This window comes from Dama dama, chromosome 31, assembly GCF_033118175.1.
Source record: "Dama dama isolate Ldn47 chromosome 31, ASM3311817v1, whole genome shotgun sequence".
Taxonomy (NCBI): Eukaryota; Metazoa; Chordata; class Mammalia; order Artiodactyla; family Cervidae; genus Dama; species Dama dama.
In genome coordinates this window covers 40313964-40335342 of record NC_083711.1, presented here as the reverse complement: position 1 = coordinate 40335342, position 21379 = coordinate 40313964, and the positions used below count along the sequence as shown (strand labels likewise).

The 21379-nt window shown below is 36.6% G+C and overlaps 1 protein-coding gene and 1 long non-coding RNA gene across 3 annotated transcripts in view; one reads left to right on the top strand and one right to left on the bottom strand.

Moving 5' to 3' along the window:
- Positions 1-21379, bottom strand: part of ZNF654 (zinc finger protein 654) — an 88787-nt gene that overhangs the window by 60587 nt on the left and 6821 nt on the right. For both annotated transcript variants that reach the window (XM_061134373.1, XM_061134374.1), the window contains exon 2: positions 1111-1256. In XM_061134373.1, the coding sequence (XP_060990356.1) occupies positions 1111-1256 (146 nt within the window). The remainder of the gene's footprint in view (positions 1-1110; positions 1257-21379) is intronic.
- LOC133050194 (uncharacterized) overlaps positions 1-21379 on the top strand; it is an 88723-nt gene that overhangs the window by 65769 nt on the left and 1575 nt on the right. The gene's annotated exons all lie outside the window — the stretch shown is intronic.

Here is a 21379-nt window from a genome sequence, read left to right as displayed (position 1 = left end):
TATCAATGCTGTTTCCCCACCTGACAGGCCCTAAGGTCTGGTGAGTAACCTGAATGGAAAAACTGCAATTAATTCCTTTATCTGTATTCTCCCAAAGTATCTCATTCCCTACTCTCTATTTGATGCCTTGCATGTTCAAATTCTATACCTCCCTAGGATTCCAAGGGGCACGCATGACAGATAGTCTTCCTCCCATCTTATGAGGCTAGGATAATTTTGTTTTATAAGCTACCCACAGTTTCAAAAAATGTTTTACAAATAATGAATTATACACATACATAAAAATAAATATACAAAACAACAAAGAGCTGCACAAAATAATACTTTTCCTATGAGACATACTCTGATATTTTCTGTTGTATTTTGCAATGCTGATAAATGAATTCACAACCCACTAATGTGATATGAGTCTAATTTAAGGAGCCAAAAATAATTTAAAAAATTAAGTTGTGACTTCCTCTGCCATGTTTCAAAAGCCACTCCTCTATCTATTTTCTTTCCCAAAGAAAACTGCTGAAATCTTTTCATTTACTGATGACTCTTCTCTATTTTCTTTTCACTGTATTTCCCTCTTCTACTTCCTTACTACTTTAGTAGGATCTAGATGGACAGGGAGGCCTGGCGTGCTGCGATTCATGGGGTCGCAGAGAGTCGGACACGACTGAGCAACTGAACTGAACTGAGGAGGGCAAAAGGATAAATACAAGTGCTCAGTTTGTGATCTTTAACTCAAAGTCCTTTACAAGTGTTTTTAAAAACCAAAGTTTCCTAACCTCTTTCTGACCTGATTTAAGTTCCCTCTGCTAACTATGATGGCCTCAATTGCTACTGGGACTTACAATTAAAGTTTGCCAAGAGACTCTGGGGAATTAAAAAGGAAGGTGCTAATAGTAAACCTAAAAATCTTTATAACGATTCCATTTAACTCTAAAGCTAAAAGTAAAATTATGGCTAAATGTTCAAAATTAAACCTAAACCCTTACATGAAGAAATGGAAATTTCTTTTTGAGGGAAGACTTTAAGAAAGGTTCTGTTTGCAGAAAAAAATAATCAAAAATCAATTCTTAAATAGATCAAAAAAATACTTTTTGAGAAGTAAAGGGTACTTACAAAGCAAGGCTACTCAAAACATATTGTACGTGCTCACATTCATCTGGGAATGATGCACTGGCTGATGTAAAACAGCAAAGTGCCGTCTGAAGAACCTGAAGCTGTGGCAAAGGGACCTGCCATCTTCCAGCATAATCTTCAACCACCTGATAAGGAAGCAATCCAAAAAGTACATTATTAGAGAAAATGTTAAATTTGGATAAAACTTACCAGATAAAACATTAGTTCAGCATGAACACAAGTGATTTAGGAGGGGAAAAAAGTTCTTTATTGCTTGTTTTGTTGTTTAGTTGCTAAGTTATATCCACTCTTTTGTGATCCCATAGACTGTAACCCACCAGGCTCCTATGTCCATGGGATTTCCCAAGCAAGAATACTGGAGTGGGTTGCCATTTCCCTCTCCAGGCTATCTTCAAACCCACATCTCCTGCATTGGCAGGTGGATTCTTTACTGCTGAGTCACCAGTGACGGTCCTCTTTATTGTTTAGTTTCATTGTATACATCTGAAAATAAAATGAACTATTATCTGAAAATGTGGGAAAAAATTATAGTATATAAGAGACCATATGGTTCAACTGCCAAATCTTTACCAAATGTTTTAATAAATGCTTTCACATCCTGTATCTAGTTTTTTCCCCAAATACCAATTATCAAATATTAAAATAGCTAGTCAGCAGAAGATAGTAATAAATAAAATTAGAAATAGGAATCCATTATTATCATTATAATTTATATAAGACTGAACTAAACATTCTGGCAACAAATGAGTATTAAAGATACAGTGGTATGATTCTCTTTCATAAACTGTACCATATTATGGGGAAAAGATTACAAAATAAAATCAGTCTTGGCTCTGTCACTTAACTAGTTTTATGAATTTGGGTATGTCATCTACCTTCTTAATGCATTAGTTTCCTCACCATAACATGAAGATAACAATGCTTATCTTGCAGATTTACTCTGAGGCTAAACTGGGAACAATTTATGAGACAACAATTTAGAACTATCAATTGCTATAAAATGTTAATTATGATCTCTTATATGCAAGACTACTGTATTCAAACTATTATATTCTAGAAATTCATCTTATAAAACTGGTTGGCAAACTATGGCATGTAGGCCTAAGTCAGCCTACCACCATCTTTGTATGACCTACAATCTAAGAATGGGCATTACATTTTCAAATGGTTGAAAAAAATTTGTGATGCATGAAAATTACATGAAATTAAAATTTCAATATCCATAAAGTTTTACTGCAACATAACCAGGTTTATCCATTTACATATTATATAATCTGTGGCTGCTTTCCTGCTATAACAGGTTGAGTCGTTATGATGAAATCATATGGCTAACAAAAGTCTAAATATTTAATATCTGCCCCTTTACAGAAAAAGCTTGCCAACTCCTGATTTAAAGCTGGTAAAACTAGAGAAGAGTAGACTAGCCAAGAACATTTAGAGCTCAAGGACTTTTCATACTAATCACTTCCTGTTAGAGGTAATTTTCCATGGGTCCTTGTATTTCCAGTTTTTTTTTTTTTCCATTTATTTATTAGTTGGGTTTTAAAAGAGACCCAGACTGCCTTCATCCTTTCAAAGGTGTTTATAGGAAACAGCCCTGAAATACAGAGATGATGTCTCTCTTCAAAGCAATGGCTCTCTCCGGAGCAAAAGTCAGGCAGATATGCTTGCCCACCATTATAAAATATTGCTGTTGTTTAGTTACTGTGTCCCACTCTTCTGTGACTCTGTGGACTGTAGCCCACTAGGCTCCTCTATCCATGGGATTTAAGATTAGGAGTCGCTAAGCTTGGGGTTCCTAAGCTGTGATATAAACTTAGAGTTCAGGATTCACTTGGACCATTCACAAAACCTTTGTGATACTTGAGAAGCAAAGGGAACCACCATGAACTTGAAGCTCATGGTGTTTGTTGTGCTATAAACGTAACAGAGTCCAGGAGTTTCCCATCTTTGGCCAGCATTTGTGAAACTGGTGATCTACCTTAGATAAAAGCCCTGACTTTTCACAGTTCTTTGACAATTCCAAATTGTAACGCCAGGTGCCAGTATGTCTCCAATGTTTCTAGGAACAAGTATGGATAAAGAAGAAAGCTAGAGAGCATAAGCTCTATGAATGTGTATCCCCCTTCTAGTATCTAGTACTTCTTAACCCGGGAATTAAAAACTACTATTAACTATGATGGCCCCAAGTAGGACAGATTTTCCCAAACCACCACAGGCAAAAAAAAGAAGAATGGTGGTTTCCTGGATTTGAATTTTCTCTTCACTATAGTGTTTGACCAACTTTATTGCCTCTTTTTGGCCCACATAAAACCTCTCTGGTGCCACATTAAAAATAGGTACCTAACAAACTCACATTTTTCTATCTTTAGTTAGACCTAATACATTTCTACTTAGAACCTTATTCACTTCCTATTTATGGGCTGGGTTTATCTCCTTAGAAGAGAGCCTTTCTACTTTATCAGCTTCTATAATCATTGTAGCTTTCCTTATTCACCAGGACTCAGCTATTAATACCCGACCTGATCCATCTGAATACAAAACAGTAAAAGGACTTGTGTGCCGGACCTCCAGTATGCTCCCATAACACGCGTGAAGAAAAATAAATACAACTAGTTGAAACTTACAAGCAGTTGGCCCTCAGTATCTGCCGAGGATTGGCTATAGGATCCCCCAGTTCAGTTCATGGGAGAAGGCAATGGCACCCCACTCCAGTACTCTTGCCTGGAGAATGGACGGAGGAGCCTGGTAGGCTGTAGTCTCGCTAGGGTCGGACACGACTGAGCGACTTCACTTTCACTTTTTATTTTCATGCGCTGGAGAAGGAAATGGCAACCCACTCCCGTGTTCTTGCCTGGAGAATCCCAGGGACGGGGGAGCCTGGTGGGCTGCCGTCTATGGGGTCGCACAGAGTCAGACACGACTGAAGCAACTTGGCAGCAGCGGCGGCAGCAGCAGTTCGGTTCAGTTCAGTCGCTCAGGAACGTCCGACTCTTTGCAACCCCAGGTACTGCAGCATGCAAGGCTTCCCTTTCCATCATCAACTCATGTTCACCGAGTCGGTGATGCCTCCTAACCATCTCATCCTCTGTCATCCCCTTCTCCTCCTGACTTCAATCTTTCCCAGCATCAGATCTTTTCAAGTGAGTCAGTTCTTCGCATCAGGTGGCCAAAGTATTGGAGCTTCAGCTTCAACATCAGTCCTTCCAATGAACATTCAGGACTGATTTCCTTTAGGATGGACTGGTTTGAGCTCTTGCAGTCCAAGGGACTCTCAGAGTCTTCTTGAACACCACAATTTAAAAGCATCAATTCTTCGGCATTTAGCTTTCTTTATAGTCTAACTCTCATATCCATATAGATTACTAGAAAAACCATAGCTTTGACTAGATAGACCTTTGTTGGCAAAATAATGGCTCTGCTGTTTCATATGCTATCTAGGTTGGTCATAACTTTTCTTCCAAATAGCAAGTGTCTTTTAATTTCATGGCTGCACTAACCATCTGCACTGATTTTGGAGCCCAAAGATATAAAGTGTTTCCATTGTTTCCCCATCTATTTGCCATGTAATGATGGGAACAGATGCCATGATATTAGTTTTCTGAATGTTGAATCTTAAGCCAACTTTTTCACTCTCCTCTTTCACTTTCATGATTCCAGCTTGTGCTTTATCCAGTCCAGCATTTCTCATGATTTACTCTGCATATAAGTTAAATAAGCAGGGTGACAATATACAGCCTTGACGTGCTCTTTTCCCAATTTGGAACTGGTCGGTTGTTCCATGTCCAGTTCTAACTGTTATTTCTTGACCTGCATACAGATTTCTCAGGAGGCAGGTCAGGTGGTCTGGTATTCCCATCTCTTGAAGAATTTTCCACAGTTTGTTGTGATTCACACAGTCAAAGGCTTTGGTGTAGACAATAAAGCAGTAGTAGATGTTTTTCTGGAACTCTCTTGCTTTTTCGATGATCCAGCAAATGTTGGTAATTTCATCTCTGCTTCCTCTGCCTTTTCTAAATCCAATTTGAACACATGGAAGTTCATGGTTCACATACTGTTGAAGCCTGGCTTAGAGAATTTTGAGCATTACTTTACTAGCATGTGAGATGAGTGCAATTGTGTGGTAGTTTGAACATCCTTTGGCATTGCCTTTTTTTGAATTGGAATAAATCTTTCCAGTGCTGTGGCCACTGCTGAGTTTTCCAAATTTGCTGGAATATTAAGTGCAGCACCTTCACAGCATCATCTTTTAGGATTTGAAATAGTTCAACTTGAATTCCATCACCTCCACTAGCTTTGTTTGTAGTGATGCTTCCTAAGTTCCACTTGATTTTGCATTCCAGGATGTCTGGCTCTAGGTGAGTGATCACACCATTGTGATTATCTGGGTCATGAAGATCGTTTTTGTATAGTTTTTCTGTGTATTCTTGCCACCTCTTCTTAGTATCTTCTGCTTCTGTTAGGTCCCTACCATTTCTGTCCTTTATTGAGCCCATCTTTGTGTGAAATGTTGCCTTGCTATCTCTAATTTTCTTGAAGAGATCTCTAGTCTTTCCCACTCTATTGTTTTCCTCTATTTCTTTTCATTGATCGCTGAGGAAGGCTTTCCTATCTCTCCTTGCTCTTCTTTGGAACTCTGCATTAAAATGGGTATATCTTTCCTTTTCTCCTTTGCCTTTTGCAGCTTTTTTTCCCTCAGCTATTTGTAAGGCCACCTTAGACAACCATTTTGCCTTTTTGCATTTCTTTTTCTTGGGGATGGTCTTGATCACTGCCTCCTGTACAACGTAACGAAGCTCCGTCCATAGTTTTTCAGGCACTCTATCATATCTAGTCCCCTGAAGAGATCTTTCACTTCCACTGTATAATCGGAAGGGATTTGATTTAGGTCATACCTGAATGGTCTAGTGGTTTTCCCTACTTTCTTCAATTTAAGTCTGAATTTGGCAATAGGAAGTTCATGATCTGACCCACAGTCAGCTCCTGGTCTTGTTTTTGCTGAAAAATAGAGCTTCTCCATCACTGGCTGCAAAGAATATAATCAATCTGATTTTGGAATTGACCATCTGGTAATGTCCATGTGTAGAGTCTTCTCTTGTGTTGTTGGAAGAGGGTGTTTGCTATGACCAGTGTGTTCTCTTGGCAAAACTCTGTTAGCCTTTGACCTTCTTCATTTTGTACTCCAAGGCCAAATTTGCCTATTACTCCAGGTATCTTGTGACTTCCTACTTTTTCATTCAAGTCCCCTATAATGAACTGCCGCGTAGGGCCACCCAAGATGGACGGGTCATGGTGGAGAGGTCTGACAAAATGTAGTCCACTGGAGAAGAGAATGGCAAATCACTTCAGTATTCTTGCCTTGAGAACCCCATAAACAGTATGAAAAGGCAAAAAGATAGGACATTGAAAGATGAACTCCCCAGGTCGGTAAGTGCCCAATTTGCTACTGGATATCAGTGGAGAAGTAACTCCAGAAAGAATGAAGAGATGGAGCCAAAGCAAAAACAACACCCAGGTGTGGATGTGACTGGTTATGGAAGTAAACTCCGATGCTGTAAAGAAAAATTCTGCATAGGAACATGGAATGTGAGGTCCATGAATCAAGACAAATTGGAAGTGGTCAAACAGGAGATGGCAAGTGTGACATTGGCATTTTAGGAATCATCAAACTAAAACGGACTGGAATGGGTGAATTTAACTCAGATGACAAGATCGCCCACCCCATATCAAAATTTACAGACGCTCAAGTCCTTTATATAAAAGTGTATTTGCATATCATCTCTGAAATTACTTATAATGCATAATACAGTGTACTGCTACTGCTAAGTCACTTGAGTCGTGTCCGACTCTGTGCGACCCCATCCCTGGGATTCTCCAGGCAAGAACACTGGAGTGGGTTGCCATTTCCTTCTCCAATGCCTAAAAGTGAAAAGTGAAAGTGAAGTCGCTCAGTCATGTCCAACTCTTCGCGACCCCATGGACTGCAGCCTACCAGGCTCCTCCATCCATGGGATTTTCCAGGCAAGAGTACTGGAGTGGGGTGCCATTGCCTCTTCCATAATCCAATGTAAGTACTATGTAAATAGTTGCAAGCACACAGCAAATTAAAGTTTTGTGTTGTGGAACTTTCTGGGTCTTTTTCCAAGTATTTTTAATACACAGTTGGTTGAATCCACAGATGTGGAACACACAGATATGGAGTTCTGACTGAATCTTCTTACACTGTTTAATGTCATGTCATATACTAATACTGTACTATAACATTCACTATAACACTTCTTTTAAATATTTTCCTTAACATGTACAAAACTTTACATTACATTGTCTTTTTACTTTGAAATGTTTCTCCTGCACTGTAACTTATTAGTAAGCACTCAACTAATGAGAGATGATTCCATGACATCATAAAACGAAGGTACTTTACCCAGCCACTGTGCCGCGAGGAACACACCTTATTATATTTGTCATTTTCTTTGGTATTCTAATAAGTAACAGTTTTTACTGTTACTCTATAAAGAACTGCTGTATAGATAATTACATACTGTATTTAAAAACATTAAAATACTTCATCCAAATTACTACAGACTGAAATGTGTTCCTCTAAAGTTCATGTATTGAATGATGTCTTAACCCCAGTGTGACTGTATTTAGAAATGGGATATTTTGTTATAGCAGCCAGGGCTGCCTAACACACAAATGTATAAAAATAACACAAATGCAGCAATTTAAGAACCCCTAAATTATAAGGTGATCAACCAAAATAAGATTATGTTTCTTAACTGAGTTCTCCTTTTTCCTAACAAAACAGTGAAGACTGCCAAACACTAGTCTGTCACTAAGCAAAGAATCCTGATATCTAAGTCCAGGTTATAATAGACTAAGATCATTAACACAGTTATCCAGGATGACTTTGCTTCTATTAGCTGGCCATTCGCATCCATGTCACTCTCCTACCTGAAACCTCCCACTGTCATCAACATTATTTCAAACATTTCACTGGGGTCAACAGAGCTGTTCACTAATGTTAATTTCATTACTTGCTTACAATGAATCCACCCACTTTTTAAATCTAACATAACATGGCCATGATCTTTTAGTGGTTAGTACTCTGTCATGTGATTAAGCCACATCACAGTCATTCTAAGAGCTTCAAAAAATGGTTATAATACATCCCAATCTATGCACTGAATAAATCTATTCATCTTCTAAAAACCTAAAATCAACATTGTAACAAATATTGTTAGTCTTTTCCCCACCCCTTTCAGTATCATGAGGTTATTCATTTATAATATAGCTTATATACACACACATGTTTGTGTGTGTATATATATTTCCTGGCTCTGTCCATTGAGAGGGTCTAGGAGCAGTGACACCTCAGTAGCAGTATGCACACTTGGGACCCAAATCTTTGTTTCTAAACACTATTCTCCAATATGCTTGGGTCTCCTCAGGCACAAGGGACTTGGGCTGCTCAAGCCCTCCTCCAGCAGGGATGGAACAGAGAAAATATCAAGATAAGACTCGAACACTTTGTGCTGCCAGAAAGTAATGAAATGCTGAAACAGTGATGGAATATAAGAACATGGGAGCCAACCTGAAGGTGCTCTGAGCAATGAAAGCTAGAACAATTTGAGCAACAAAATAAATGATGGTATCCATGAGTCTTTACTGATAGAAATAATCTAATTCATCAATAAAAGTTAGAGATGAGACTGCTTTTCCTCACAGCAGAATACCAGTTAATACCTACCAATGAAAAGAGAGAAACAGAAAATCACCGTTATGCAAATACTGTACACAGCAATCAATGTTGCAGACAAGAACCATGAATCTATGCTATTATTAGTGGGTGAAAAGTTTGAGGAGTTGCAAGATTTGCCATCTCAAAAGCAATTCCCACAAGACAGTTATCAACTAAAAACAGAAAAATTAAAAATTAAAATTAAAAAATAAAAACAGAAAGATAGTATCTTTGAGTGGAGAAACCTCAGACACAAACTTAACCAAGCCATCAAGGCAAACAGCACCAATAACCAGTAAAGCATACTATCATAAACCTCTTGATATGATGCCCCAAGGAAGACAAAAGCATTTTTGTGGTAATTTTGCCAAAAATGCAAAAACCTCATTCTAATTATGAGAAATCCTCAAACTAACCCAAACTATTGGATATTTTGCCAAAAAACAAACAAACAAACAAACCTGACCAGTACTCTTCAAACATGCAAAGGTCACAAAAGGAAAAACTGAAGAACTGCTAGAGAGTGAAAGACACTAATAACTAAACACAACGCCAGATCAGAAATAATATCCTGAAACAAAGAAAAAAAAAGAGCAATGGTGGGAAAACTGGTAACTTTCTAATAAGGTCTGTAATTTACTGGATATTATACAATGTTACTTTCCTGAACTTCATAAGTGTATTCTTTTCTACAAGTATAAAATTAGTTCAGTTTTCAAGTTTAAAACCAAAACTTTTTGTTCCAAACTTTCCCCTCAGATTTCAATGTTCTCACTTATTTTCTGGATGCTATTTTATAATATAAATACATTTACTTTCCTTACGTTGTTACCCAACTACACACCAAGATTTACCCTCACATATGGGTTTCATTTGTCGAGTCAGATAGAAAAATACAACAGGTAGATTACCAGCACTGTGGGAAGAACACGGGTTTTGGAATCAAGACAGACTGGGCTTTGTCATTTATTGGCTGTGTAACATTAGCAAAGTGGGCTTTGTCATTTATTGGCTGTGTAACATTAGCAAAGTTATTAACCTTCTCAGTCTAAGTTTCCAGTAAAATGAATTTAATATTAATCACAGAGCTATTGAAGAACTAAGGTAATATGTCAAAATCCAGGATAATTCTGGGCACATAACAAACAGATATTATTACCAATACACTTTGTTTCAAAAAACACCCAGCAAGCTTAAGCTTATTCTGGTGACTATTTCAATGCATCAGTATGAACTGGTTAACTGTTTCCAGATGTAAAATTACAACAAATTTTACTTGCTATTATTAGCAAGCAGATAAGTCACTCACAAATAAAACCTATTCAAAAGCTATTGCTGAGTTTCAACTATTTTGTTCAATATTCATTGACAAATAAAGTATATCCTAGATACAGCAATACAAATAAAATAACTTCATGCCTGAATAGATATTAATAGATTTTGGTACCTGTCAATTTTTCATTTGATTCCAAACTCACTAGGTAAAGCAATATACTAAATGCTCCCTGTATAAACATTAAAACTGGCATAAAACCCCCTGTGTAAACATTAAAACAAGGGAACTCCAAAATATGTGGAAATGTATATGAATATCAAATTAACATGTGGAGTGAAAAGACCTCTTCATTTGCCTGCAGCTGGTGATATCCACAGATGTGTGTGTACATGATAAAGTCTTAACTAGAATGGGCTAAGCAGAACCCTGCATCTGACTTCAATTTGGCATGGCCACTAAGGCAAAAGAAATAAAAGCAAAAATAAACAAATGAGACCTAAACTTTTTTAAAAGCTTTTGCATAGCAAAGGAAACCATAAACAAAAGGAAAAAACCTACAAAACTGGAGAAAATAAATGCAAATTATGTGACCAACAAGGGGTGTGCAAAACATACAAACTGCTCATACAACTCAATTAAAAAAAAAAATCCAATCACAAAATGATCAGAAGACCTGAATAGACATTTTTCCTAAGATACACAGATGGCTAACAGGCACACGAAAAGATGCTTAATAAAGATAATTATAGGAGAAATGCAAATCAAAACCATAATGAAGTATCACCTCACACGTGTCAGAATGGCTATCATCAAAAAGTCTACAGGTAACAAATGTTAGAGAGGATATGGAGAAAGGGAAACTCTTCTACACTCTTGATGGAAATGTAAATTGGTGTAGCAAACATGAAAAACAGTATGAAGGTTTTTTGAAAAACTAAAAATAAGAATACCATATTACCATATGATCTAACAATTCCACTCCTGGGTATTTATCTGGGAAGGAAAAAAAAACTTTACTTTGAAAAGATACATGCACCCCAATATCCACAGCACTATTCACAGTAACCAAGATATGAAAGCAACCCAAGTGCCCATCAACAAATGACCAAATTAAGATGAGACATGTATACACAATGCAATATTATCCAGCCACAAAAACATTTAAAAAAATACTGCCATCTGCAACAATGTGGATGGACCTAGGAAATATTATGGTTAGTGAAATATGTCAGAAAAAGCCAAATACTATATGATAATATTCCAAATACTATATGAGGAATCTAAAAAATAATACAAATGAATGTTTATGCAAAACACAGACTCACAGATATAGAAAACCAACGTGTAGATACCAAATGGGAGAGGGAAAGCAGGAGGGGCAAATTAGGGGCATGTGATTAACAGATACAAACTACTATATATGAGAGATAAGCAACAGAATATACCATAAAGCATAAGGAATTATACCCATTATCTTGTAATAACCTATAATGGAATATAATCTGCAGAAATACTGAATCATTATGCTGCACATCTGAAACTATCACAAACTACTGTAAGTCAACTATACTACAGTTTAAAAAATTAGCATGACCTGGCATGATGGTATTGCAGGTATTGTTGAGGCAATAATTATATTTTGAATTTTTTAAATATCCTTTAGTTATACAGGCTTTTTAGATACTAGCAGATGGAAATCTTTTTTTGTTTCTTCTGTCTGGTTTCTCAACAAAGTCCACAAGCCAAAGAATTAAATTGAAAAGCAGTTAAGTTCCAAATGGGTCTTAGAACACTAGTGTGTGTGAATGTCTAGACTTTAAATTATTAATATTAGTCTTAGATGAGCTGACTTACTTTGATCCGTGTTAATTTTGTTCTCAGAGAAGAGCTCTTGTATTCATGTGACTTGCCCAAAGGCTTCTAGAGTCACTGTCATATGATCTCTAGTAACTTCTGAGAATGATATGTACATGAACTTAACCAAAGCTATATATATATCAAGATTTTATTTGAGTTCAATGAAGATATCCAGTGGATTTTATTAAGTGCAGAGATAAAGAAAGGTCAAACTTAATTATTATTTAGGGCATAAGTCACTTTCCTAGACTGAGGCAGAAGAAAAACTCAATGGAATCACTACACATCCAAAGCAGAAACTAAAAAGGGTAACAAAAACTAACTTTAGGTACCAGGTACGCTTAGTCTCAAGAACTAAATTTGTTTCTAAAAGATGACTACCTTTCAACCAAAATAACAGTGAAAGAGTTAAAAAAATAAATAAATAAAAGGAGGTCATGTTAAGATGTGAACAGAGCAGGACTTTCTTAAGAATGAATTCAACCTCAGAAACTAAACTAGTCAGATATGAAAAAAGAAAACGAGAATATACTGATATATACCAGAACTATGCATTCTTAAAGATGGAATTGGGGGGGAAATGTATTTTAGCTGTTACTCATCAGAAAGAAAGAGTGACTGATTCCACAGGTATCTAACAGAGGCACAGGAGGCAAACTGAAGCATGGAAGTTGCAGTGGATCAGAATGGAAATCCAACTATGGTGAAACAGTATTTTAAAGAAATGGAAAGAAAATACATAATAAGAGTAAGTGTAAAAACCACACACCATGAAGACTGAGACTGTTATTCAGTAACATAAAATCTGTACAGTTGTGGAAAGGTTAAAAAAAAAAAGAAAAACAGAGGTTATCATTGAATACCTGAAGCATTTCAGATGCATTTCAAATTACTAGTTACTATAGGAGGCAATGTATGATATGGCACAGTGTCACAGAGAAAAATGCCCAGCAACTCCAAGTTAGGCCTCAGAGAATGGACAGGAAAAGCAAAACTGAAGAAAAGCAAAATAAGAGGTTAAACCTTGGTTTGATGTTGAGCTGGTAAGATTTCCTTACATCTTGGAGATAAGAATGGGCAAAATCTATTTCATGGTGAATGCTTTTCAGTAAATTCCAAATTCCTTGACTTTCATCTCTGATATTACAGGAGATCTTACTGAAGATAAGAGACAACTGAACAATAATAAAACCTAAGCCCAAAAGCAAACAGAAAGGGAAAGGAAGACAGGAGGGACCAACTTAAGAATAGGCTAAAATATAAACAAAAACAGAAACCAACTATGTTTATATGAAACGGCATATCCTATCATTGCTGAAGGACTTTCCTGGTAGCTCAGAAGTAAAGAATCTGCCTGCCAATGCAGGAGACGCCCCTGGATCAGGAATCCTGGAGGAAGAACTGGCGGCCCACTCCAGTATTCCTGCCTGGAGAATCCCATGGACAGAGGAGCCTGGAGGGTTACAGTCCATGGGGTCACAAAAAGAAGTCAGACACAACTTAGTGACTAAATAACAACAATCACTGCTGAAAGGAATGTGACAAAAAGGAATGTTTACACTGCCAGTGAGGTAGAACAAATCATGCAAGGTCTAGAACAGTTAAAAGAGATCGAACCAGTCAATCCTAAAGGAAATCAATCTGAATATTCATTGGAAGGACTAATGTTGAAGCTGAAGCTCCGATATTTTGGCCACCTGATGCAAAGAGCTGACTTATTAGAAAAGACCCTGATGATGGGAAAGACTGAAGGCAGGAGGAGAAGGAGACGAGAGAGAACAAGATGACTGGATGGCATCACTGATTCAAAGGACATGAGTTTGAGCAAGCTCTAGGAGATGGTGAAAGACAGGGAAGCCTGGTGTGCTGCAGTCCACGGGGTCGGAAAGAATTAGACATGACTGAGAGACTGAATGACAAAAGAACAGTTAAAAGCAGAATAAAGAAAGGATTTAGAGGGGCAAGTGGCAGAAGACATAGTATCTTCACTGAGTACAGACATCAGAAATATTAAAAGTAGCTTTATTTCATTATGGCTGTTGTCCAAATAATACAAATGTGCAGCACAAGAGGAGTGCTTTTATGATTTTAGCTCAATAGGCCTAAGAATTTCAGGGGAAGCGGCAAAAGTCATGGTAACACAAGGCTAAAAATGTCTTGGCACAGGCTGGGGACAGAGAAATCCAGAGACGAGGGCAGAACATCAGAGCTATGGTAATTGCAAGGCTCGTCTTGTGGAGCCTTGCAGAGATTGTACTTTGAGCTTTACACACTACAAGTAAGTTATATACTCTTTACAAAAGGCAGTAAAGAAGCTATACCACTAAACAGAATCTATACCAACTATAGCACAGGAGTTCCAGGACAATACAGAAAAAAATAGAAATTAAAAGTTTTTAATATGAAGGAAACCTTAAGGAAGATGTATCAAGTATGACCTGGTGCCTGGGGCTGTCATTCATGAAATGTATAAACTCTGCAAGACAGAAAATCAGAAACAGCTTTCAAGAAAGCAGAAATGTTCAGGTAAAGTGCTTCCACCTCTCAAAAAATTATCATAAGCATAGAGTGGCACAACCGTTTGATGAATTTTCCCAGTAAAACTTTACAAGTTATAGACACTGGCAGCTGCTGTAACTGACTAGCACGCTGGTGAGGCTGAAACCAAAACTGACTTGATATCTTGATTTTTGTGCACCCCTCTTTCCTTTAATATTCATCTTTAGTGATACCACTAAATCCTACTGGCAAAAGTGATGTGAGTCAACAGTATTATGTACTAAGTTCAAGTAATTACTAGCATTTCTAAGTTTAATGGGTGTTGGCTGGGTAGTGTAAGGAGTATTTTCCCTATTTACCTTCTGGATTCTTAAAAAAGTATGGTTGGAGGTTAAATGATTTTCCTTTTGAGGTGCAAAAGAAGCTACTCCCAGTGAGAGGACAACCAAGCTATAGCTCCTGAAAACTCCCCAGCCCTAACCGGACAGGCACAATGGCTCTGATTAAGCAATATTCCAGGAAGGCAGAAATTTGTATCTTAACCTGTTTGGGACTCTAGACTTTAATTTCTCTTTGTGAAATTAATCATAGGAGACCATTCATTTGATCCAAATGAAGTGTTTCTGGCAGACATAACAAGAAGTAGGAGAATACTTATTCAAGCTGAAGGAGGGGGCAAAAACACTAGAGTGGCTGAAGGTAAGCAGCAGAGACAAACAGTGATAGGAGACAAGTTAAAGAGCCGGACAGAGGCTGGATCATGAAGCCCTGCAGTCCACGGCAAAAATTCTGGCTTCGACCCTAAGACAGAAAAACATGGAAGGTTTAGTTTAGAAGAGACCTCACTCTTACGTCTTTAAAAGGATCACTTGGCCATGTGGAGAAAAGAACTGAGAAAACTGGAAGCAGGGAGATAAAATTTCCCAGAGGAAGGATGACTATGGCTTGGATCAAGGTCGTGACTGGTTGCAGCAGTCAGATAAACTTTTTCTCCCTTACTAGATGATTCAGTTTCTTGAAGGAAGGGGTTGTGAACTTTTCCTCCTTTAATCTCCTATAATCATTAGGATGAAACTTTCCACATAGTACACAGCCAATTTGTTTTTAGGAATACCTTCTACAACACTTTATGTATCTAGATCTATGCCTAAGATTATTAAGGATAATTCAATAGGTTGATATTAAGAAAAAATAAGTTTTATATATATATATACACACACACACACAGTCAGACAGGCATATATGCAGCATTTTATAAATACCTATTAAGTTATGAGCACTTAGTAGTTACTGAAGCTAAGTTCAAAATATAAAAGAGAACACAAAGAATCTCAAGAGTTAAAGGGCAAAACATGTGGAATCTAAAACATGGCACAAATGAACCTCTCTACAAAACAGAACTAGATTCACAGACAGAGAGAGCAGACTTATAGTAGGGGAGAAGGACAGAGGAGAGGAACGCACTAGGAATCTGGGGTTGGTAGATACAAACTATCACACATAGAATGGATAAACAACAAGGTCTTACTGTATTGCACAGGGAACTATATCCAGCCTTCTAGGATAAACCATCATGGAAAGTAATATTCTAAAAGAATGTATGTATGTGTAAAGCCGAGTCACTCTGCTGCTCAGCAGAGGCTGGGACAACACTGGGACAACACTGGGAATCAACTGTGCTTCAGTAAAAGGAAAGACTCGTAACTCAAAATAATAAAATTTTAGAACAATAATAAAAAAAGGAGTTAAAGGACAAAATGGCTTCAGTTAATACAGAGTTTTAAAGAAACTACAAATAGAGGATTTTTTTTTTTTTCCTCAAAAAAATCGAGTTAAGAAAGGACTGCATAATAAGAGTTAAGTCCCATACAGGGAAGCAGAAATTGCATATTTGCTCTCCACAAGCAGAGGATGAAATGGGGGAAATTAAAATAATAAAAAAGGATGAATGAGTTTTAACATTCTAACTCAGTTCTAATTTTTTTTCAACTGCCTCCCCTTTTGATAAGCTATATACACTCACTGTAGTAAACCTGGATTATTAAAAAAATCATCCATCATTTTCTGCCCACATATAACCACTATTAACATTGTAATTTCTCTTTTCTAGCATGTGACTTGGGGTTAGTTGCTTAACCTCTCTGAGTCTCATCTGTGTCATTCATTAAATGAAGATTAAAAATAGTACCTATCTCACGGGATTATAGAAAAGAATCAATAAGAAAGTAGCACAGGGGCTGAGATTTTTTTTTTTTGAAAAGGCCAGAAAGCTGTTATGAGCTGCACATTGTCCATCTCAACTACTTAACCCTGTTATATCATGAAAGCAGCCGTAGAAAATACAGAAGTGATGGGCAAAGTCCAGTAAATCTTTATTTGCGAAGCAGCAGTGCTGCTTGTGTCACAGCAGCTTACCGCGAAGGCTCATAACTTGTTGGTGTGTCTGGATGACTGTGGTCTGTGTTTTGTTAGTAAGATTTGAAAATTCTTAGAAGAATCTGATAAAAAACAAAAACTTTAGATTTGCTCACCAAGGAAATGCAAGTACAACTTCTTTTTCAAATAATTTTAGAGTTCACAGACTTCCTGAAGTCACAAATGGCTCCTATAGTTTATCTTCAAAAAATCCTGTCTCTAGTGAAGTAGCTCATTTGATTTTTATTTACAGCACCACCCCCCTCTAAAATAGAGTGCATACAGTGAGAATGGACCAGCCTATATTCAAACTGTATAGTCTTCCTACAAACAAATTTTTCCGCCTAATTTTTTCATCATTATATTTTATCTTCCTAGATCATTATATAGTCACTGAGAACATTTTTTAAGGCTGAATAGTTTATGAGATTGAAAAATGTTTAGTTGTTTTAGATGTTCTGGTTGCGTTTTCATTTTCAACTCATTCTTTTAATTACAGTTAATATTACGATGAATTGCTTTATATCCAAATTTATATTTCTCAGAAATTAATATTGTAAGTCAAAAAGTACAAATTATTTTTAATGTTTCTAATCTATTTTGATGAATTATGGTTCAGAAAGGTTGTGGTAATTTCTGTTCCCATCATTTGAACATGAGATATCCATTTCACCACACCCTCATGAGCATGGAATACAAATCTTAAACTTTACTGATGAGTTCTATAACCTGAGAGATCTTTGGCAAGAGTTTCCAAAACATGGCAAAGGATAGATAATAAAGTCTAAAAATGCACATCCACTTCTCTGCGTTAGTAAAATTTCAAGATATTCAAGGTTAATCTAAATAATATGGAGAGACAAACTTGAAAATTTTCTTTAGTCATTAAGAGAAACATCTGAAATATATTCCATAACCCTCCAACCTTCAAAATACGAGGTAATAACATGAAGTAACTGGTTTGTAATCATCCTAACTCCTGCATTCTAAAAATGACCACTGACCTGAGCCACTGCTTCAGAGAGAAGCAATAAAATAAAAAGTTTGAAAATCACTTATTAGAGAGAACTTCTGATAGCTTAAGTGTAATTTTTTTTCTCTCTTTCGCATTCATGAACATCTTTAGTTTCTGCTGCCTTGAGTATTTTTAAATCACTAGTTCCACTAAATAACTGCTTAAGTATAGTATATACCGATATATATGCACAGATACTATAATAGATACTGAATGCTTATTCCTGGATATAATATATGTGTATACTGGAATGGTTAAGTATACAGGCTCTTGACAGATTGGCCAGGATTCCAATCTGACTTAGGCCATTTAATCTCTCTTAGCCTTAAATTTTCTAAACTGTAAAATGAGAATAATGGCACGTACCATGTAGAATAGTGAATTAAATGAGACAGAAGAGGTAAAACACTCATCACAGTATCTGACATACAGAAAACACTCAAAATATCACTTATATTCATAAACTCCAATAAAATAAGTAAATCTTTCAGATAACTAAAACTATAACACACACATAGCAAATCATTGACCAGTGATTAGTGAATATTTAGAACGTTTCAACTTCAGGGTAACTAAAACAGATATGGGTTAATTTTAGTTAACTCCAGTTATAGAACTATGTACTAGTAAATTGTGTACATGTTTTATCAGAGTATCAAATACACACACATATAAGGTACAAAGAACAATGTTGTGTACCCATCTATTAATATCTACTGATATAACTACTTCTCTAACTTCTTTCTCTTTTCACTTCTCTGCTTTACCATAAATGTAGCCAGAAAAGGAAAATGTTCCCTTCTCTCTCAAAGTTAATTAACTAATCAATTATAGTGTATCACTCTGCTGCTGCTAAATCACTTCAATCATGTCCGACTCTGTGCAACCCCACAGACGGCAGCCTACGAGGCTCTCCTGTCCCTGGGATTCTCCAGGCCATTTCCTTCTCCAATAGTGTATCACTCAACACTGAATAAATATAGCTAATCAAGTTCTCCATGCCTTTACCTACCCAGACAAGCCCTGAGGAACAAAAGTAAAGACTAGTGGTCACTCTGTTCTCAAAATCAACAAACTCAAATGGTTCTGCAGGTCAATTAAATCTATCTCTTTAAGAAGCTACCATTTTAGACCTCTGTTCACTTTAAATCTCTAACCACCCCCATATACTCTCAAGAGATGAAGCTTCCACCTACCCCAAAGCTCCTATACAAAGTACCTCTTCCATTTGTGCTTTGAATCTTGTCATCCTTTCCCTTTTTAGGATCTTATTTTACAGATTATCTCTTCTTTCATTATTTCTTCCTTTCAAATGAATCATTCTCATCAAATTTTAAACAAAATAAATTCTCAACTATTTTAGGAAAAATAAAAAAAACTTTACTTTCAACCCACAATTTCTCCAGTTTCCACCCATATCTTCCCATCTCCTTTATAAATTATCTATATTACATCTTTGCTTCCCACTCCTCAAACTGATCCAGTCTGACTCCTGCTCCCACCATTACATGAAAACAGAGCTTTGCTTAAAGTCACCAGAGATCTCCATGTCAATTCAACAGTTGGACCTCAACAGTTTTTGATGCCAAGTACCATTCACTTCATCTTAATTCTCATCTTCTGTGACACCAGAGTTACCTGGTTTCCTCCAAGCTCTTTAATCTTTCTGACTTCGTATCAAGTCTCAATATTTCTATTAGGCCATTTAACTGTGGAGTTTCTTCACTTCTAAGTCCTTTTCTCTGTATTATCTCTTTATGTGAGTTCATTCATATGCATGGCTTCAAATACCATCCACACAACTATGACTGACCAGACCTCACTTCTGAGCTCTGGATTATGTAAACCCAGTCATCTTTAAGATCTCTCCTTGGAGACACCTTAAATTCAACATGTTCAAACTAAAGCAAAGAATTTCAGTCAAGATCAGCTTGCCCAAGAATGCCTGCCTGCATTTTATATATACTTTTTCTTCATAGACCTTATCAAATTTATAGCTATACACAAAAACAGGGACAGTGACTGTTTGATTATCACTATATGACCAATGCCTTATGTAGTCATTCATCAGGATTTCGGAGACTGGTTCCAGGACCATTCCCACAACCTCTGCCCTGCCCACAGATACCAAATCTGCAGATGCTCAAGTGTTTCATTTAAAATAGTACAGTATTTGTATATTAACCTCTACATATTCTCTCAAATACTTTAAATCATCTGTGGATTACTTAAATACCTAATACAATGTAAATGCTATGTAAATAGTTGCCAGTGTGCAGCAAATTCAAGTTTTGCCTTTTGGAACTTTCTGGAATTTTCTCCCCAATATTTTTTCATCTCTGGTTGGCTGAACTCAGGGCTGTAGAGCTGTGGATATGGAGGCCCAATTTTATAAACAACAAGCATCAACCCTAACATCAATCACTTTTTTTCCTACTGTTTAAACACAAACCCTTTCAACTGTTTCTCACATTCACCACTGCTTTGGGGAAATGAAGGTATCAAGTGGTTGGTGTAAGAGCATCAATACACTGAACTTTAGGGTCTTATGTCACACATTATACAGACTGACCTCCTCTCAAACTTAGCTGCCACCAAGTGTTCCACCAGAGTGCTAAACAGGCGATGCTGACTGGGTCTCATCCCAGAGAGCTGACCTATTACTGAACAAAGTGTATCGCCGAAATGATGAACCAACCTGTCAGAGATAAGCTAAAAAATAAAGGTGATACGTATTACATGGAAGCTGAAGACTACCTTGTATTAGATTCATTTGAAATTACAAACTTTAAAAATACTTCCAAATCAGACTAGGTATTGTAAAAATATAACTAGAGTTAGTATTTTAATAAATTATATTAGATTTCAAATGGCCCAATATCCTTTTCATTACTTATTAATATACACTTTATATTAATAAAGTATATATTAATAAAAATAATAAAACAACAACTACTTTTGGCTGCAAGGAATATGGGATCTTAGTTCCCTGACCAGGGATTGACCCCATGCCCCCTGCAGTGGAAGCATGGAGTCTTAATCACTGGACTGCTAGGGAAGTCCCAATATACATTTTAAATAGCATATTAATTGACCATATTTTACTGATCATGTTTTATTTTTCAAATACCTCACCATATACACCTTTTACCACATCTTTCTTTAAAGTTTTCTTTTTTGCTTTTATTTGTAATTGCTAAGGTATAGTTTAGCAAATGTTGGCAAGAAAATAAAGATCAGTGCCAACAATAATAGTACAATTGGTGCCTTAATGTCTGTTTGGCAGAACTATAAAATAATGGTATCACTCAGTTTTAAAGCAATGACTTCATTTAAAAATATTTTCTTCTACCATTTTATCTACAAAAACTGAAATAAATTTCTTTAAGCCAATGTCATGGGTGATTATTAGAAAGCAGTAATGAATATATATTTTAATGCAAGA